The sequence below is a fragment of the Muscardinus avellanarius genome (assembly GCF_963383645.1).
Source record: "Muscardinus avellanarius genome assembly, chromosome: 5".
Lineage (NCBI taxonomy): Eukaryota > Metazoa > Chordata > Mammalia > Rodentia > Gliridae > Muscardinus > Muscardinus avellanarius.
The window spans coordinates 63901551-63922117 of record NC_137790.1 but is presented as its reverse complement, the minus strand read 5'-3'; the positions used below and the strand labels follow the sequence as shown (position 1 = coordinate 63922117).

The following is a 20567-nucleotide window of genomic DNA, read 5'->3' as shown; positions in this document are numbered from 1 at the left end:
GGGAATACAAATGTTAACACTCTGAAACTAGGGACACGAGAGGCAGGTCCCAGTAGTGTTGGTGCACAGGGGCTGGACCGCAAGAAAGGCATCAGAGAATATTGCCCCACCCCCTACGGCCCAGCATCTGTCCTTCCCTTCCTCAGCCTCCCCAGCCCCAAGCCTTAAGATGCACAAGAAGCATTAATGAAGCTTCTGCTCTAAATTTGACTTCCAAGTCCTCTGGAAATTGAGAAAATAAAAAGTATTGAGAAATATGTAAACCCATATCTTAAAACCCTTGAGACTGGCTAGGATTAGAACTGTCCTCTTAAGAGAAAAGAGGCCTTTGCGACCCCTGAGGCGATCAGTCAACCGCTTCTTATGAGCTGCTTTGTGCGAGGACCTGTGGTGAATGCCAAGGCTGTAAGATGATTTGAGCCATCAAGGAACTTAAATCATGTGAGGGCTCACTCTCTGCTGCCACAAGGCAAGTTCATTAATGAGTCAAGACACCTGTACACAGGAGAACAACAGAATTGATTGGCATAGAAGTAGTTCAGGATTAGAGGTCTCTGTAAGATGAGGAAGCCAAGGAACATTGCTGGAGAGATTATCTGGGATGAAAAGAGTGCAAAATTGAGTTTGGGAGGAAGGGAGAGGGGAGAATGGACTAAACAAAGACACCAGCCTCTGACTGTTGAGTACCCATCACCAGGCTGAGGCTGGTTTGGCTGATGCTGTGAGTAGGTGTCAGAGGCCAATGGGAGGTCAGATTAGCAATTGAGGTCATGTTGGGGAATGATGCTGATTTTGGCCTGTGGGTAAAGGAAGAGCCATTGAACAAATTATCACAAATTTAGAAATATCAACTATTCCTACTAATTTATTTATTTTGCAGTACTGGGGGTTGAACCCAGGGGCATTCTGCCTCCAAGCTACACCCCAGCCCTATTTTTTTATCCTTTCTTTCTTTCTTTCTTTCTTTCTTTCTTTCTTTCTTTTCTTTTTTTTTCTTTTTCTTTCTTTTTTGAAACAGGGTCTCATTGAGTTGCAAAGAGCCTCACTAAGTAATAGCTGAGGCTGTCCACTAACCACAATCCTCCTGTCTCAGTCTCCCAAATGCTTGGATTACAAGCATGAGCCACCATGCCCGGCATTATACCCATTTTTTAATCTCAAAATTTCTGCAAGTCAGATTACTGTGTAAAATATGGGCAGGTTCTTGCTCAGGGTCTCACGAGGTTGAAATCAAGGCGCAAGTGGGCTTATGTTCTTGTCTGGAGTTTGGCATCCTCTTCCAACCTCATTCAGGTTATTGATAGAATTCCGTTCTTTGCCGTTGTAGTAGCAGCGTGGTCCTGTGTTTGTGCAGGCTGTCAAATGGGGCTGTTCTCAGTTCCTGTAGGTCTTTTGCCATTCCCTGTCAACCCTTCCTAAGCATGGCAATGTACTCTTTTAAGACCAGCAACGTAATTTCTTACACTTTGAATTTTTCTCGATTTAGAAATGGCTCAGTCCCTTTTAAAGGCTCACCTGATTAGGTCAGGCCCTGTTTACCTGGAATGCTAGTCACTCTTAGGGTTATAATTTATATTAAGATATAAGCAGGGAGTAGACATCTTCTTTGGGCACAGTTTTTTGTTGTTTTTGTTTTTGTTTACTTATTTGTGGTACTGAAGATAGAACCCAGGGACATTCTACCTCCAAGCTATACTCCCAGCCCTTTTTATTTTTATCAAATAGGGTCTCACTAAGTTGCTGAGGCTGGCCTTGAACCTGTGGCCCTACTGTCTCAGCCTCCCAAGTACTTGGACTACAGGCAGGTACTACTGTGCTCAACTGGGCACAGTTCTATTATCCTCTGTGGTAAAACTGTGGTATAAAGTAAAGGCACCAGACCAGTACCCAGAGTCTTCAGAGCAAAGGGCCTGCGGCTGCAGGGCCACCATGCTGGCCATCCATTGGAAGCCCCCCAGCATCCCCAAGTTACCAAATTCATCCTTTCTTCTTCCTCCCTTTCTCTGCCCATCCTCTTCAACAAGCTCTTCTTCTCTATTACCTAAAGCTTTTTATAGTTTTCCTTCAAACACTTTTCTCCCCTTCTCCAATTGAAATAATTTTTTTCCTGCTACATGTATCAACCCAATTCTTTCCCTAGTCACTTCTTTTAACTTGTCTTTTGAAAATAGCTCCCCATCCGTACTCAGTATGCCTATTGCCTCTCCCCTTCCTTCTACAGGTACACTGCGGTAGTCATGCCAGTTCACTACCAACATGGCACGGGACAGAGCTCCTGCCGACGGGTGGCCCTCATGATCACAGCTGTGTGGGTTCTTGCCTTTGCAGTGTCCTGTCCTCTCCTCTTTGGCTTCAACACCACAGGTAACATTGATGACTGTGCATCAAGCACCCATGAGATTCAGAGCACACCTGAGTGGCTGGAAGCGGTGCCCAATCCTGGCGTTACTGATCCCTGGCCAAAGTACTTGGTAATCAAATGAGGATACTAAAGACTCTAAAGCTTTGGTCTTTGTTGGGTATAAATAAAATATAAAGCAAACCATCACCAACTATGGGTAAAGGGTAAAGTTCTATCCCAAACTAATGAAAAGTCTGACTCAATCCTATTCTGAAAGAAATGTCATTGTACTCATTTGAAAAAATGTAGCTGTTAAAAAACTAAGTTATGCTAATAATTCAGTGAAGTTTGCTAATAAGAAGATAATTCATAACAGAACTACAATGCAAAATTAATAAAAAAAATCCTTGAGTATGGCATGTATTTCTTTTTTATGGTATTCTAACCTTACCTTCAATAAAAATCATTTATAGCACTTAAGAACTAGTATATATTTCTAAATACCTGAAGTATTTTTTTATTTTTAATATAGAAAAATTATGGCCATGATACTTGGCACATGATATAACTCCTACTAGATGGGTGTAATAAGTGGATGGACAGTGTATATGTCTGAGATATTTTGGATTTTAAGCCTATGACATCAATCCAAGTTTATACTTCATATGGAAGTGCCTTTTGTGTCTAATCCATGCCCATCTCTCAGCCTCAGGAAATTCATTTGTTGAATGAAAGCTATTGATTACATACAGTGAGTGTTTACTAAAAAATAACTGAATGTCTGGAGTTTGAGTGTTCATCTGGATTTCTTATTTTGTCTATTTGGATTGATTCACCCAATTCCTACTATCTTCCAGATTTGTGAATTTCTGGTGTATGTGTACTAGTCACATAGCCATGTGCTTATGTACATGCAGATATTCTATGTAACATATTATATATACACAGAAGCAAACCCTGATGCATAAATAAGATTCCAAGTGTCATTTTCTGGACAAAAATTTAGAAGTCAGAACATATTTAGGAAAATGGATATTCTGAAGTTAGAAAAAAAATCTAGGTTCAAACTCCAGTTTTACTATTTACCAGCTGTGTCTCCCTGAATGAGGTTTTTTTTTTTTATTGGTGCACTGTATTCATACATCATAGTGGGATACAAACTTTTGTAGACATACATGCACACATCGCCCAGTCAGCCCCCACCCGATCCCCACCCCATTCCCTCCCCATCCCTCCTTCCTATGCTTGGCTTAGTGGTTGACATCTAGTATTATAGCAATTTATCCAAAATTAAAAATGATAATTTCACATAACAGTTTCATTTGTCTGATACCAAGCTTTTGATGACTTAAAGATAACATTTCAATATTTCTTTTTGCTTTCTTTCTTACCAGAGAATATTTTTTTCTATTTTTTAGGTGAAACTATCATATATTTATATATTTATTTTTCAGAAAAAAAATCTATCCTAATATGGAATATGGACTCTAGATACCCAAAACGATCTTGAAAAAGAACAAAGCTAGAAGATATATATTTTCTGATTTCAAACCATATAAAGCTACAATAATTGAAGCAGTGTAGTACTATTCTAAAGGCAGATATATAAACCATTGGAGTTAAATAAAAGCCTAGAGCTAAATTCTTCCCTATATTGTCAAGTTATTTTTGACAAGGTTTCCACGAACATTTGATGGTGGAAATAATAATCTTTTAACTAAATATTGTTGAAAAATAATACTTACATGGAAAAGAATAAAATTGGACCCTTACCTAATCCCATATACAAGTATTAACTCAAAATAGATAAAAGACCTAAATATAAATCTTAAGAACTAAAACTTTTAGAAGAAAATCTGGGTCATAAAACCTCACAACATTGAAATTGGAGGTGATTTCTTGGATATGATTTCAATGGCACAGGCAACAGAAGAGTATACAAACTCCCTAAAAAATAAAGAAATATTGCATATCCAAAGACAATGTAAACAGAGTTAAAAGTTACTAATGAATGGGATAAAATATTTCCAAATGCTATATCTGAAGGTATATTAATATTCCAACTAGACATCCTAAAAATTAACAACAATAAAGGCAAACAATACCATTTAGAGATAGGTAAAAGACTAACATAAATAATGAATCTCCACAGATAACCAATCTTAGTTGTCTGTTGGATGGAAACTCTTGTATCTCTGGTTCTGGTGTGTGTTACCTATTTCTTCTTTGTAGTTAATCTCTTTGAGTATTTTCTCTAGCGCTGGTTTTGAAGACATAAATTCCTTTAGTTTCTGTTTGTCATGGAAGCTTCTTATTTTTCCATCTAATTTGATAGAAAGTTTTGCTGGGTTGGAAATTTATGGCTGGAAGTTGTTTTCTTTCAGAGTTTGGAATATGTTACTCCAAGCCCTTCTGGCTCTCATGACTTGGTTTGGGAAGTCTGGAGTGATTCTAATTGGTTTGCCTCTGAATGTCAGTTGGCCCTTTGTTTTTGTTGCCTTTAAGATTCTCTGTTTGGCTTCCACATTGGTCATTTTGACAATTTTGTGGCGTGGGGATCCTCTTCTCTGATCCTGTCTAAAGGGAGTTCTATAAGTTTCCTGGACCTGTGTATCAACCTCTTGCTCTATGTTTGGAAAATTTTCTGCTATTACTTCCTTGAAGAGATTGTTGATCCCTTTGGTTTCACTTTCTTTTCCCTCCTCTATTCCAATTATTCTTAGGTTAGCTCTCTTAAAATGGGCCCATATTTCTTCAATGTCAGATTCCTGCTGTCGGATATTTTTTTCTAGATTAGAAACTATGCATTCATTTTTGGAATGATCATCTTCTAAGAGTGAGATTCTGTTCTCCATGTGGTCTAACCGGTTGTTCATGCTTTGAATTGAGGCCTTTATTTCATTAATTGCATCTTTTATCTCTTTTTGGCTCTCTCTGAGTTCTTTTCGAAGCACCTCTATTGTTTCTACAGTTATTTTCCTGATTTGATCTTCTAGAAATCTCTGATTTTCTGTTTTATCAAGTTTTGATGTTGTGGGGTTGTGGGCATTCATTGCTCCAGTATTATTCCTCTTTCCCATGATTTCGGAAGTTTGTGCCTTCTCTGGGTTCTTCCCTTGGGTCACTATGACTTCGCTTAAGGTGCTCTGGATCTCGAGTCTATAGTATCTCTGACCCCACTACTCCTTTACTGGGTTGTATCACAGAGTCTCCGACCCAGGGAGTCGATAGAGGCTGCTTTAGACTATGGGGGGTGCCAGGTTGGGTGTTCTCCTATGGTGTGATATCTCTGCTACCGCCACTCCCCCACTGGGTCAAGTCCCAGGGAGTACACGCCTGGCTGTTCCGCAGAGGCTCACCTCAGCTTGCTGTGGCCGTCCGTTGAAGTCGCCGCTGCCGCCGGCAGTATGGCGCTGCTGCCGCGTCCTCGGGCGTGAGGCCGGTGTATCTCCTCTGTGGCTCTGAGCTCTGTTCTCAGTCCGCTTTCTCTCTGGAGCCTGGTGATTTTTTTGTTTCTCTGGTGATGGTGTTTTCTGGCCATGAAAGGCGCTGATTTTGTGGTAATGGAGATTGGTTGTTAGCGGGGCTCTTAAGCCCCGCTTTTCTCGGTCACCATCTTCCTGGAAGTCACTCCTGAATGAGCTTCTTAATTGTGTTTGACTTCAGTTTCCTCGTCAGTGAGTTTGGGGTAATAATACAGTGGAGAATAACTTGAGCAAATTCAAATATATAAATTAGGTCTGTATATTTAGTTAGGATGTTTTCAATATTCATTTTTACATATGGCCCCTCCAAATAAGCCCAGTAACTTCATTTTTAAAATGATAGTCTTCATATAATTTCTCTAATATATGACATAGTAATATATCACAGTTTTACTTATTCCTGTTCACAGTTATAATAAAACCATATATATCTTTATATGTGATTTTCAAAGCAAATTTTGAGCCTATATAATTTTTATTTTATTCATTGACTTCAGAATCTAACCCCACATATAATATAACTCTACTGTACCCCCTTCGTAGATTTTAGGTGAGGATTAAATTGGGATGACATCCATGGACCTACCAAAGCACATACCACCTTCTCAAGGTCGGCCTCCTTTCTCTACCACACTAAAGTTTATGTAGCCAAGTTAGCAACCAGTTTACGGAGCCTAGTTTACGGAGAATGTTCCTAAAGTATGATTGTTACATATGTGCATTACTCGATACCATTCATTTCCTTGGTATAACTGAATGTGACTTTATACGTGTGAGCTTCTGTGCACATCACATAAGCACCGCAAGGCAGCATCCTCACATTGCTAAAGCTGACTCCATCACACTAAAATATCCTTTTTGGTGAGTGTTAAATATGCATGGTGGGCTAGTCAGAAAATGAAGTTGCCTTCTGTAACCTTGTTTCTATGTTCAAGTCTGGAGATTTGTAGTGTGGAAACTCACTAAACCAAGACACTCTGGACTTGCGGGCCAGCAGCAATCCCCAGTGGTGTTTGCTGGGTGAGCAGGCATGGCCCCCTCATTCATTCTGGGAAGCTGGCAGGGCCTTCCGCTGTCACTGACACACAAACCCTGGAACGGCTGAAACTATCTTCAAGTCTAACATTAGACAAAGTTCCCAGTTCACATCAGCATCTAAAGCGAGGAAGAATGATGAGCTCATCGCAGTGCACTGGCCACCAGTGAGATCATTATTGTTCCAGAAACAACACTCAAAAAATCTTTCCAAAAGGACTTTCAAGTTTAGAGAAGGCAAAAGAGGCCTGTGACTAGGTTTGCTCTTGTGTCTCATGATCTCTCTCTTACTTTTAAGGCTATTAATGTTGTAGTAACCCTTCCAGTTATTCAGATATTGCATCAAAATGGCAGGCTCATTGTAAAAGTCTAATAGATATGGGCTGGTGTTATTGTTGTTATGATTTATTAGAAATATTTTTTTTGGTGGTACTGGGGTTCCTGGAAACCCTTCTACCTCCAGGCTACACTCCTAGACCTATTTTTTATATTTTTTTATTTGGAATCAGGGTCTTCTAAGCCAGCAAGGCTGGCTTCAAACCTGCACAATCCTCCTGTCTCTACCTCGGCAATTACAAGCATGCATCACCACGCCCGGCTATTCAAAATATTTTTAAAATTTAACAAAATATCTGCTCCAGGGAAGATCTGAATAGCAGTGGTTCTACCGGTAGTTGCAGGAAAACCCAGTTGCTCCTTCTAAGAACACAATTCAGAGAATCTGTAAGAAGAACTCTTAGGCAGGGGGCTCAGCCATCCTTTCGTATCCATCTGACCCTCACAGAAAAGTTTCCTTATCTTCACAGATGTGGCTTCTCCAGGCAGCTTGCCTGTCCATAGCCCTGATTTGGGAAGTAGCTGGACCTTCACTAAGAAGTGAAACACAAAAAAATAACTTTCTGGCAGACCTATTCTTTTAAGGACCTGGGATGCCATGGATTGTGAGAGAATATAAGATAGAGAAAAATTGAACTACAGTCTCTTCCAACCCCAATTTGCTCCTATTCTCTGAGGAAAGGGACACAGGAGGCAGATCTCAGGACATAGAGAGTCCCAGGCAGTGGGGCTGACCACTGTTGGCCCAGCTCCCAGCAGAGAGAGACCCAGCAGTCTAGTCAAATATCACATCAACAGCCCCTCACAGCAACAGAGCCTGGTGTGTTGGTGCTAGAGGCAGCCCCAAAGATCTCTGAATGAGGAACTCAACCCTTTTCATTTTACAGATAAGAAAAATAACTAGCTTTCCAATTTCTGCTAAATCAGATGGCTATTGTGTTGTAAGAAAAAGAAAAGAAGTCTAGAATGAATAAGCAATAGCTGGTGACGAGGGTTTAAGAAAGCTTCAAGGGAGGAAAAACTTAAGTTTTTCTTAAAAGTTAAGAAAATCCTATCCACCGGCTTGATTTTCCTTTGAAAACATAATGGAGGAGTGCTATTTATTTGATTTTTAGCAATAGAATATCTCGCCTGGCTTTTAGGACTTTGGAACCAGGAAGGAGACAGGGAGCTTGGTTGCTTGAAAAGCTTAAAGAAGAATAGAAGCACACAGTTGAAAAAAAAATGGCTCATCCAAAAATCAAATTAATCAGCATCTTCCGTCTTTGGAATCAAGTTGAGGTTTAAATCCTTCAGTGGGTTTGAAGTTCATGTATCTTTCAGGTCAACCTTCTTTTGGCCTTGCTATTCACGTCACTGTGGGGTTCAAGTCCTCAGGCTGGCCCACAAAAGCCTCTTAGAGCCTGTACTAGAGCTCTGGCGTAGTAGGTGCTCCACAAAGGTTTGTTGAATATGTGGGTGGGCCTTCACCATCATCCTTTCTTTCTTGAATAGTGAGATTAGCTGAGATAAGCACGTCTAATCATAGAAAATGAGACGCGAGATCCCCCACACCCCACCCGCCCCCTCTCCTTCAGCCAGTGAGTGTTTATATAAAATGCTCATGCACACATTTTGCTCGTGTGGTCATCATTCATGTGTTCATTCAGTTACTGCCGTGCTGCCTGCACAGTACCATCTGAGTTAAGTCATCAAGGCAAGGCACTCGTCTCCTGGGGAGACCTCCGCTTCCTGGGGGCCTCGGTGCTCAGACCACCTCTGCAGAACTCAATGGAGAGGCTTTCAGCAGCTCTGCTGTGTGGTGCCTCACGCTGCCTGCTGGCAGTAACAGGATGCACACCCGGCCAGGTCTGCTCCTTGTCTCCTGACTCCAGTGTCTGCTCTACCTTCTGTGCCTCTAAGACCACAGAGCCTGGGAAGATTCTGGGAGACACTGTGGAGCTCCACCAAGGGACAGGCAGTGGTTTACTTAAATGGAGGAGGAAAAAAGGGGTGACTGTGTAAGACTGTGGTTGTATATGAGGGACTTCATTGATCAGTGACCCTGAAATAGCTATGTGCCCTCTTTACTTTCTCTTTCTCTTTCAGACACACTTTCAATACTTTTAATGGAAAAAAATGCTTGCACATGATAAAACATTCATAAGGTATAATGAGATGTGTGCATATTTCTATGTAGGTCTCCCACTACCCCACATTGCTAGTTCCCCCAACCCCCTCCCCAAAGCAAACACAAATATTCTTGAAAGATAATACTTGAAATAAGCACACTCATGAATATGTGTATGTCCATTTTTATACAAATAGAAGTATAGTATACCTACTTCTGACCTCACCTTTTTGTTATTTTATTTTTATTTATTTAATTTTTTTTGTGTGTGCTGCTGGGGATGAAATCCAGGGCTTTTTCTACCTCTGGGTTACACTCCCAGACCTATTTTACATTTTATTTGGAAACAGAGTCTCACTAAGTTGCTGAGAGCTTCACTAAGTAGCGGAGGCTGGCTTCGAACCTGTGTGCTGCTCCTGTCTCAGCCTCCCAAGCGTGGAGATTACAAGCGTGCGCCACCACGCCCGGCTGACCTCACCTTTTAAAAAGTAATAGTTCAGCTAGGGTGTGGTGGTACACGTCTGTAATCCCAGTACTGGGGAGGCTGAGAAAGGAGGATCACAAGTTCAAGAGTAGCTTAGGCAACTTAGCAAGACCCTGTCTCAAAATTAAAAATTAAAGGGCCTAGGGGTGCATTTCAGAAGTCGAATACCCCTGGGTTCAATCCTCGGTACCACACACACATACACACAAAGTAGTAGTCCATCTATAAAATTTAGAAGTCATCTTTCATAGGCCCAGAGGGGGACAGAATGGTAGAGAGCGAAGGTGAAGAGACAAATGGGGCATATCCAGCTCACTAAGGAGGGCAGCATAATAGCTCATGGACGGTAGACCAGCCACGGCCTGGCCCTTCCCACAGTGAAAGCGAGCTGAGACTCCTCACAGTAGGAGGCACCTAGACCCTGCGCAGTCACTGACCCCGGTGAGCTGACTCGAGGAAAGAGATGATCACTGCCGCCATGGCTTCCTAGAGATTCAGAAAGACCCCTGCTGCCACCCTGCCCCTCCATCATCCCCCGAAGAACAAGCACTGCCGGTTTGGTAACAGCTGCTCAGGGCCTCACGAGTGTTCCCAAAGGGATGCTGAAACAGGCTTTGATGAGATGACAGGAATTTTACCCACTCCCCAAGAGAATTAGCGAATTTCGGAGTAGCCTAGGAGGATTCAGCAGCAGCGCTGGCGTTAGAACACCTCGTCAGTCACTGAGCGCCCTTCGTTCTGGTTCTTAGCCATTGTTCCTACCTCTGTTCCCTTCCTGCAAATGTGCTCCCAGAAGTCTTTCCCCAAATCTCCATTCCAAGTGATAACTTCCCTTTTAAGTTGAAAAGGCTCAGAGGAGATAAATAATAAATAATAGAGTAAATAGATAATAATAGGGCTCATTATAACTCACAAAGACTACACAAAAGATCTTTTCATCCTTCTTTTATGGGTAATGAGACGGAGGCTTGGTCCAGTTTGGTAATGTGCCCAAGGTCACACAGTTAATAATGGCAGATCTGGGTCTCACACCTAGGGCCATCTGGCCTTTACCTACCTGAGAAGAACAAGACTCAGAACGATGCCCCATGCAGCCTTCACCCTCTCTCTAATACATGCGCCTGAGGCTGCATCTTCCGAAACTAGGTTGGTTTTTTGGGGGTTTTGTTTGTTTGTTTGTTTGTTTTTTTGGTATTAGGGGTTGAACTCAGAGGCATTCTACCTCTAAGAAACACCCTAGCCCTTCTTATTTTTTATTCAGAAGCAGTCTCACTAAGTTGCTGAGGCTGGCCTCAAACCTTCGATCCTCCTGCCTCAGCCTCCCAAGTACTGTCCAGCCCAAGGCCAGACTGAGTTGGGGAATTTTCAACCCTTTTTGAAGGCTGACTGTGCCAGGTATGCCAACAGTTGTTGCGGACAGTGCTGGACAAAGCACACATGTGCCAAGTCACAGTGGTAGAGGGAGGCTGAGAGTCCACACAATAAAAAGAACATTGTTTTTGCAGTCAGATTGGCTAGAGGAATGTATCCTCCCGGCTGGGTGGCCTTGAGCCTCTTACTGATCTGTGAGTAGAGACAGTAGTGCTTGCCTCACATAATATTGCTGTAATGTCTAGGTCAGATAACCACATCTGACTCTTGGCACATCACCTGGCAGATATTAGTTTGCTTCTCTTTCCCTTTCAAGATGGCAAAAGTTTCAGGTCCTGTCCTGGGCATCAGAGCAATCTCAGCATCTGTGAGGGAAAAGGCAAACTAGAGCGACCTCCTAAAGAGGAATGGCAGGAGTGCTTTAGTGCCTAAAGCAGGGACAAGGACTCTTCTGAGTCGTCATTCTCCACGGTGACAACACCCTTACCAGCTGTCTCCCCATCCCTGCCCAGTGCTGGGATTCCCTGAAAGAGCCAATGCCTGTCTCACATTCAGACACCCGCTGCCCTACATCCCGAATTCAAAAGGAGCCTTCTTCCTTCTTCGGATTCCAGAAGCCCTTTCCTGCCTCTGCACCAGCAGGCCCTTTGCTGGGGGCTGGGGCCCTCCTGGGAGCTCTGCTTTCCTGCTCTAGCTCCACCCTACCCCTAGCCTCCCGGCCCTATTCCTCTCAGAGAGGAATAGGGATTGTCTGTCTTTCCAGGCCGTTTGCTTCTTTAAGGGCAGACCCAGTATCTGATTCATCTTTACAGCCTCAGCACAGCAGAGTGGTGTCTGGCATATAATCGTTGGAAAATTTTCTTTGTGAGTGAACTGCAAGACACACAAAGCTGAATTTGACTTTTTACCTTCAAGGAGCTGACAACATAGGTGTCTGAGACCGCATGCCCCACCCTGGCCCTCTATGGCATTAGAAGGGAGAGATGCCACATGACACCTGGGCCCAAGTTTTGTGGTCTCTATTGAGGTCTAATACTTGGCAAACCGTGTTACCCTTTCCCTTCTCTCATCCACAGGGGACCCCAGCGTTTGCTCCATCTCCAACCCCGATTTTGTCATCTACTCTTCGGTGGTGTCCTTCTACGTACCCTTTGGGGTGACCGTCCTCGTCTATGCCAGGATCTATATGGTATTAAGACAACGGAGACGGAAACGGATCCTCACTCGACAGAACAGTCAGTGCATCAGTGTCAGGCCTGGCTTCCCTCAACAGGCAAGTACCCTGGAGGGTGGAGGGAAGGCGGCACCAACCCCTCAGCTTCCCAGCCTTGTGCCTAGCGGTGCCTGGCTGTGCCTGTCCCGCCACATAGGAGATGCGGCTCAACACTCACTTTCTCATCTGCTGGCATTATCTATGCTCTGGAGATGGCAAATGCCATCCCAACAGTACACTGAGAGTCTTCCCCTAGAACTCACCTTAGTTGGCAAGATGATAGGAGTTTCTGGCTTGTGCTTCTCCTCAGAGCCTTTCAGGTGCTTCAAATGGCCAGCAGTTTAGATTTCCCACAAGGTGTGAAGTTTGACTTGATTTGATTTGGTGGGGGGATGGGATGGGACTTGAGGTTTTACTGTGGCAGTTGCAACCATGCATTTCTGGTCACTTTCCAGAACCAACTTGTTCCAAAACACTCATTCCAAGAATCACTGGGATCCATCAAAGCCTTTCCCCCCCCTTCTGATCTGCCCCTGTGTCAAGGCACTGACCAGCTGCTGGAATGGGATGGGTCTTTCTAGTCTCTGAAAAGGAAGGTTGTTGAGTCAGCACTGATCCTTCAATTGTTTGGGCTTTAAATTCTGCTAACCTTGGTGCCAGGCACATTGTCATTTTCCACGATATATTCAAAGCATGAATGGATGAATACTGATCCTTGTATTCTACTATGGAAGGGACTGTGGGAATATTAAATAGCCTCTGCCTTCGCAGAGGTTTGAATCTAACAAATAAAGTTCACCTCCACCCAAAGATAATGAACAGCTGAGTACTGAAGTGAACGCTTGCATTTGTGTAAGGGGAAGATGAGCTCTAAATAGAAAGTGCTATGGAGAGCCAGGCATGGTGGCGCACGCTTGTAATCCCCGCGCTTGGGAGGCGGAGACAGGAGGATCGCACAGGTTCAAAGCCAGCCGCGCTGGCGTAAGAGACCCTGTTTCAAAAATATAAAATAGGTCTGGGAGTGTAGCCCGGAGGCAGAAGGGCTTCCAGGAACCCCAGTACCACCAAAAAAAAAAAAAAAAAGTGCTATGGAGGCTATGAAAGGAGAAAGACCAATGTGCTCAGGAAGGATTCATAGATGGGGTAAGAACTGAATCTGGTCTTGAAGGCAGAACCAATTTGGGTGTCTAGATCAATCTCCAATGGCCTGATTGAAGGGTAGACCCTCAAAATTGAAGTCCCAAAGATTGGGCAGAGAGCCGGGTGTGGTGGTGCACACGTGTAATCCCAGAATTTGGGAGGCTGAGACTGGAGGCTTGCGGTTCGCGGACAGCCTCAGCTTCTAAGTGAGGCCCTCCGCAACTCAGTGAGACCCTGTTTCAAAATAAAGAAGAAAAATTGGGTTGGGGTTTAGCTCGGAGGTCGAATGCCTCTGGGTTCCATTCCCAGACCCCCCCCCCAAAAAAAAAAAAGTTGGGCAGAACAAGACTATTGGTTTCCATGAAACAGGAGGCCAGGACCCAAGGCTGAGGATATGAGCACAGTGCATTCGAAGCATTCTCATGCTATGCAATTACATGGGACATGGCTCAACTATGTAGAGCTCAGCCCATGACTGACTGTTTTTCCTTCACCCTACTCTAGTCTTCTCATCTGCGGCTCCACCCCATTCGGCGGTTTTCAGTGAGGGCCAGATTTCCATCAGATGCCACAGGGAAAACAGTAAGTAGAACAAGTTGTAGATCACGGGATAAGAATGAGAGACCTTTTCCCAAGATGCTGGCTTGTCTTGATTCCACTCCCACCCCAAGGTGGAATCCAGCCCTGATCCCACACATACATTCACAACATATAGCAAGATCTGAGAGTCTGCCTATGTGAAGCTTCAGAATGGGATTCATCAAATAATATTCAAACCAGATCCTGATGACTGAGCCCATGACTCTCGGATGTGGTTTGAAAACAATATCTAGAGCCACCTGCATGATAAGAAACAGGACGTCAGTGAAACACACATCGGCAGGGAAGGGGGACTTTCAAGCGCTCTATTTGCCATTGAATGTGAGGAAAACCAAGATAATGTCATGGTCTCCTGATTCTTCTTCTAATTCAAGCCAACCCTGCCTCTCCTCATGAGCAGAGTGCAGAATGGAGCCTGGAGGTGTTAAATATGAGACCAATATTCCTCTCCCTGAACTCTGCATTAGGGATCCAACATTGGAAACCCATAATGATGAAAGTCTTGTCCAGTCTCTGTATAGTTAATTAAGCACTCATACACAGGCCTGATGTAGCAATTAGAGAGTCTTGTTGTAAATCATAAGAGATAGCTAAGCAGCTTAAAGTTTCTTGTGGCAAATTCAAGGTCTGAGGAGACTCCAAGGCCAAAAGAAAAGTGTTGACTACAAGGAGCCAAGAGGCTGTACTGCCGGGAGTGTGAAGAATTCAGTTCTGTCCAGCCATCTGGGAGTGGAGGTCTCTGCCAGGGAGACACAGAGGAATCCAGCGTTTTCTTGTGTCTTGGAAGTGATAAGGATTTGCAGAGAGAGAGCTGACAAACACACTCCCCAGCATATCCTCTTGGAAGGATTGCTTTCTTCCTATAGGTCTGAATAGCTACAACTGTTTAATGAAAACTGGGTGTTCCCCAATCTTAGATTTCATAGGCACTCCCAATAATTTGTCCTCAAGTCCATATCTCAAAAATCATGCACTAGAAGTTAAATATTATCATTGGTAGAAGACCAATAGGGACCAGCTTAATCATAAACATAATTCTGGTTATAAATAATTACTACAAAATGTATTCATATTCATTATTAGGAAATCCCATCATAGTGAAAACCAAACATTTTAAATAAATATACACATATATATATTCTCCTAAGACTATTTCTGTGGAGCACATTTTAGAAACACTGGATCCTCTTGATGATCCCTTTTATTCACTCATTCCTTCAACAGGGTTTCTGAGTGTACATAGGGTGCCAGCACTATGTATCTGAAGATTTCAGTTCTTACTAAGAATTAAGAATATTCTTACTAATGAGTAAAAAGCAAGGGGTGTCAATACTGGCCAACTTAGGTAGGAAAGGAATGCTTTGGAAAGCTGGGAGGTAGCCCATAGGTTCAGAGAGGTCTGAAGAACAGTCCCAGAGATGTTGTCCATGCCTCAAGAATAGTCTAATTTTCTAATCAGATTAACCCAGGGCACTGGACACTGAATATGAACACTGTTAGAGGAACTCTGAAGTCTCCCTGCTTCACGAGTTTCAGTTCAAAGTCATAGGTGTGACTCTTCAATTGCTTGGGCTTCGTTCACGTGCCAGATGTCTAGCTGCCTGGGGGAACCTGAAAGAGAGGATGTGGAGCCAATAGCTGGCTTTTATGGCTTCAGAAAGGGCAGTTGGGGAGTACTGCTTCCTATTCAAGGTTGACACAGCTGTCTAATCCTTCAAACATGGAAAGAAGTTCACACGTCAGACATATACATGTCCACTCCTCTCACCCTGGCAAAATACCAGAAAAAGTCACATTCTATTTCTTACTGTCAGAGGCTACTCATTCCAAACCCATTTCCCTCTGTTTGTTCTTTGTTTTACAAATGAGTCTCAGAAACATTAAATTAACTTATTAAAGGAGCATGCCCACTAAGTAAGAAAGCTGAGATGAAAATCTTGGGGTTTTGTTTTCTGTTTTTTAAACTTTCTATTATGGAAAATATAAAAAGTAAAAAGACAAATATAGTAAAGTCTCTAGTTACCATCAGCCAGCTTCAGCAATTATCAACTTGTGGCCAATCTTTTTTCCTCTATGCTCACACCGACATTCGCATACCCCCACTGGATGGTTATGAAGCAAATCCCAAATATGTTATTTCAACTGAAAATATTTATGTAAGATCCTCTAAAGGATATGGAAATCACTTGTAAAACACATAATCCCAATATCATCTGACATTAAAAGATTAATAATATTGTTATCTAATATCATTCACTATCCAAACAACATTCAAATTTTCCCAATTGTCTTCTAAAATTTTTATGATTGGTTTGCTTGAATCAAGAGTCAAATAAGGCCTATACTTTGCAACTGGTGAGTTATGTTGATGTTGTAGTTGTTAATATTACAAATTTATTTGTGAACAAAGGGAATCATTTGTCTTGGAGAGTTTCTCCCATTCCAAATTTTGCTGCTAACATTCCAGTTGTATCACTTGCTGTGTTCCTTATTCAGAACGGCCAACCTTATTCAGACTGTACCAGCTTTGGTGGCACATTCCTGTAATCTTAGTACTTGGGAGGCTGAGACAGGAGGATTGCAAGTTTGTGGCCAACCTCAGAAACATAGCGAGACACTTAGCAACTTAGAAACTTGGATCCTGTTTCCAAATAAAAAATAAAATAGGGCTGGAGGTGTAGCTTGGAGGTACAATGTCCTTGGAGTCAATCCCAAGCAGCAGCAGCAGCAGCAGCAGCAGCATAGGACTAGAGATAGAGCTTGGAGGTAGAACACCCTGGATTCAACTTCCAGTACCAAAAAGGAAAAAAATTAATAAAGTCAAACTTCAATCCTATGTTAACCATCCTCAAGGGATTCTTGTGTTTACAGAGTGTTCTATATGTGCAGGTACTTTTGAGATGTAAAGTCCATTTCCCTTAAGTTTCCATGGTCCTACCATTCTCAAATACTCCCTCTATTTCATACACAATGCTCTCTTCTTCCTTCTTTACATTTTCTTTCCCCTTCAAGAGCATGCAGAAAATGAACAATATCCCTAGAAATGTCAGGAGCCTCTCTTGTTACACCTGCAGCCCCTGTCTCCTGGCCGGGCACACATGGAGCTGAAGCGGTACTACAGCATCTGCCAAGACACCGCCTTGAGACAACCAGGCTTCCAGGAAGAAGGAAAGTTGAAAAGGGAGGACAGGACACGGAACTCCCTGAGCCCCACCATGGCACCCAAGCTCAGCTTGGAGGTTCGAAAACTCAGTAATGGCAGATTGTCAACATCCCTCAAGCTGGGGGCCCTGCAACCTCGAGCAGTGCTGCTTCGGGAGAAGAAGGCGACCCAGATGGTGGCCATTGTGCTTGGTGGGTTCAGGCTGGTGTGAGTTGGGTTGAGTTAGTTGGACCTTGTGATAGGTGATAGAGTAGCCACATTTGGCAGAAATTAGAAATTCAATGACTATGAGTTTATAAAATCATTATAGTACAATTAAAAAGAGATTTGTATAAATTTTAATTTATATGTATAAATTTAGTGGTGGAAATTCAGAAGACCTAGATGGGCTCTATGAAGCTAATTAAGTTACCTTTTGAAGTCACCTAATTCAGTTATATTTTGCTATTATATGGAATTGTATAAGTCAAACAATAATGGTTCAATAAGTGCCTGGCACATACTGGATTTTATTTGTTCTGTTTTGTTTTTGTGATGTTAGGAATTGAACTCAGGTCTTTGTACCTCTAAGCAAGCACTCTACCACTAAACTACATCCCCGGCCACATATCAGATACTTAACAAATTCTTACTTACTTTAAAATATCAAGTGAGACGTGGGCATGGTGACAAACACTTGTAATCTCAGTACTCAGAAGGCCAAGACAGCAGGATCACAGATTTGAGACCAGCCTCAGCAACTTAAGAAGACTTTCAGCAATCTAGCAAGATCCAAACAAAAAATAAAAAGAGCTGGGGTGTAGCTTGGAGGTTGAACGTCCTTGGGTTCATTCCCCAGTGCAGTCAGCCAATCAATAAGTGCAAAACAGTTTCTATCATATGGTATGGTAACACCTAGATTATTTAAAATATTGAGAATAAAGACTGAAAAATTCACCAAGCTATCAAAAGTGGTTGTCTTTTAGTGGTGGTAATTTTTCTTCTTTCTATTTTTCTAAACTTAGCAAGTGTTCCATTAGATATACAATCATAGCTAATTTTATAATAGTAAAATATAAACTACATTCAGATAAAGAACTTAAAAATGATATTACAGGTGCCATAAGGAGTTAGCTAAGGCAACTCAATCTGTTCAATCTCACAGACAAACCCCAACATTTTCATATATTAGTGACTTTTCTAGAACCCTATCTGTCCTTTCCTCAACAATAGAAACTGTGTTTGTCACATTTTTAAGACCATCGTCTGCATCAGAGCCAAGAATTTTGTCTTGTATGGGCAAACACTAAATAAATGTCTGAGCTAAATTGAGGAGAAAAGAACTACTTGGCTGTGCTTGGTTACACACATGTGTAATCCCAGTATTCAGGAGGCTGAAACAGGAGGATTACGGTTTGCGGCCAGCCTCAGCTACTTAGTGGGGCCCTTTGCAACTCAGTGAGACCCTGTTTCAAAATAAATAATTAAAAATAGGGCTAGGGTGTAGCTCAGAGCTACATCCCAGTACCACAAAATTCCATCCCAGTACCACAAAAACAAAACAAAATAAAAAAAAGAACTACCTAAATGTCAAACTAGAAAACTGGTTTTGTAACAAAGGTCTAAGGTAAATCAAAGACATTAGCACACAATATTCTCATCTAAAAAATTAATAATAAATAAATAAATAAGTGAGAAAATAAGTGTCTAATTGCACCTACTTTGTAAGATTGCTGCTAAAAGCAACCAAGTATGTAAAACTTCCAACATAGTGGCTGGGTCAAAGTAGACATCTCTGACTCATTTTGTGTTTCAACAAGAGGGGTGAGCAAGCGCCTTATCCAGTTTCTTTCTTCCTTTGCTACCCTCTAGGGGCCTTCATTGTCTGCTGGCTGCCCTTCTTCTTGACCCACGTTCTCAACACCCACTGCAGAGCATGCCACGTGTCCCCAGAGCTCTACAGCGCCACCACGTGGCTGGGCTATATGAACAGTGCCCTCAACCCTGTGATCTACACCACCTTCAATGTGGAGTTCCGCAAAGCCTTCCTCAAGATCCTATCTTGCTGAGGGAGAGAAAGAGGAGGCACTGTTCCTGTTTCCACCTCTAACTGCTAGGCTGTGGGCACCCTGGCCAAGGCCTGCTCAGAAAGATCATGCAGTGTCCTGTGGCATGTGGTAGGAAGAAGATTTCTGGAGTAGGACACTCCTATGCAGCAGGCATAGCCAACCTTTTCCTCTAAAACAGAATGTTCTACCTCCCCAGCTAACCTCTGGCTTCATTCTGACAATCTCCAAATGTCTGAAGGTCCCTAAGTGGTAAGCAATAATTCAAAGAAGCTAATAAGGCATGACTCTACACACACATACAAAATTGTCATTGGAGGCATGATTCATTGCAGCGAAAGAAAATGAACAGACTTTATCATTCTCAACTGGCCAAGGGTCCTTGAAACCTCAGCCGGTAAACCATCTCACAGAATAGCCCATCTCTTCAGACCTCTAATTAACTGTCGGCACACCTAACCTTGTACTCATGTGTACTTTCCCCTCTCGGTTGCTTTTTTCCTCCACTGTCTCCTGAAACATGAGAGGCAAGGCCAGTGCTTCTACCTCTCCATAGCATCTAATTGGCTAATTTGGTGAGGGGAAGTCTTCACCCCCAAAGAGACACTGTCCCACCTTAGGACCTGAGCTTTGTTTCAGTCTCGCTCCCCTTGTCCTCGAGCTCTGGCTAAGAAATCCTTTGATTCAATTCCCTCACTCTCTCTGGGCACGCTTGAAGTCTCCACACTCAGAGTCATTCAAGATGGGGATGCTAACTGAAGAAGGAATGGCAATCCCTTCTTAGGGTGTCACTGTTGAATGCTGTGGTTCAGAACATGCCATAGATATGCTTCCCATAATACTAGAAGGTTTTCCCAGTCAGAGCATCTTCATCTTCTGCCTTACAGAGATCCAATACTTTTAGACCCTGATGCTCACTAAGGAGTAAGTGTGCCAGTCAACTCCCAGCCTCTGAATAAATAACAATGCCCAAGACAGCTCCTGTCGTCCAGGAGCTCACTCCTGCTCCTCTGTTTTCCCATTTACTACTTAGTCTAAGGGTACTGGGGACTCATCCAGACTGCCAGAGGACCTCAGAATGGAGAGCACTGGGCAGGGTGACTGTCCAAAGCCACCACGCGGACGGTCTCTGCACGATCCTATGTGCATCCTAAACATTGCCATTCTGACAACTGGAATTAAAAGTATAACAAAAGTAGTTTGTGAACTCCATTCAAAATTGCATTTAGAAGGAACTAGAATAT

At 42.7% G+C, this 20567-nt stretch overlaps 1 protein-coding gene across 1 annotated transcript in view; it reads left to right on the top strand.

Moving 5' to 3' along the window:
• The window catches only part of DRD3 (dopamine receptor D3), a gene marked incomplete at both ends in the record, with an annotated part of 43423 nt that extends 24097 nt beyond the window's left edge, over positions 1-19326 (top strand). Inside the window, 4 exons of the mRNA XM_080695803.1 lie at positions 2222-2364; positions 12239-12435; positions 17190-17469; positions 19130-19326. Of these exons, the coding sequence (XP_080551929.1) occupies positions 2222-2364; positions 12239-12435; positions 17190-17469; positions 19130-19326 (817 nt within the window). The remainder of the gene's footprint in view (positions 1-2221; positions 2365-12238; positions 12436-17189; positions 17470-19129) is intronic.
• Positions 19327-20567: the final 1241 nt, after the last annotated feature.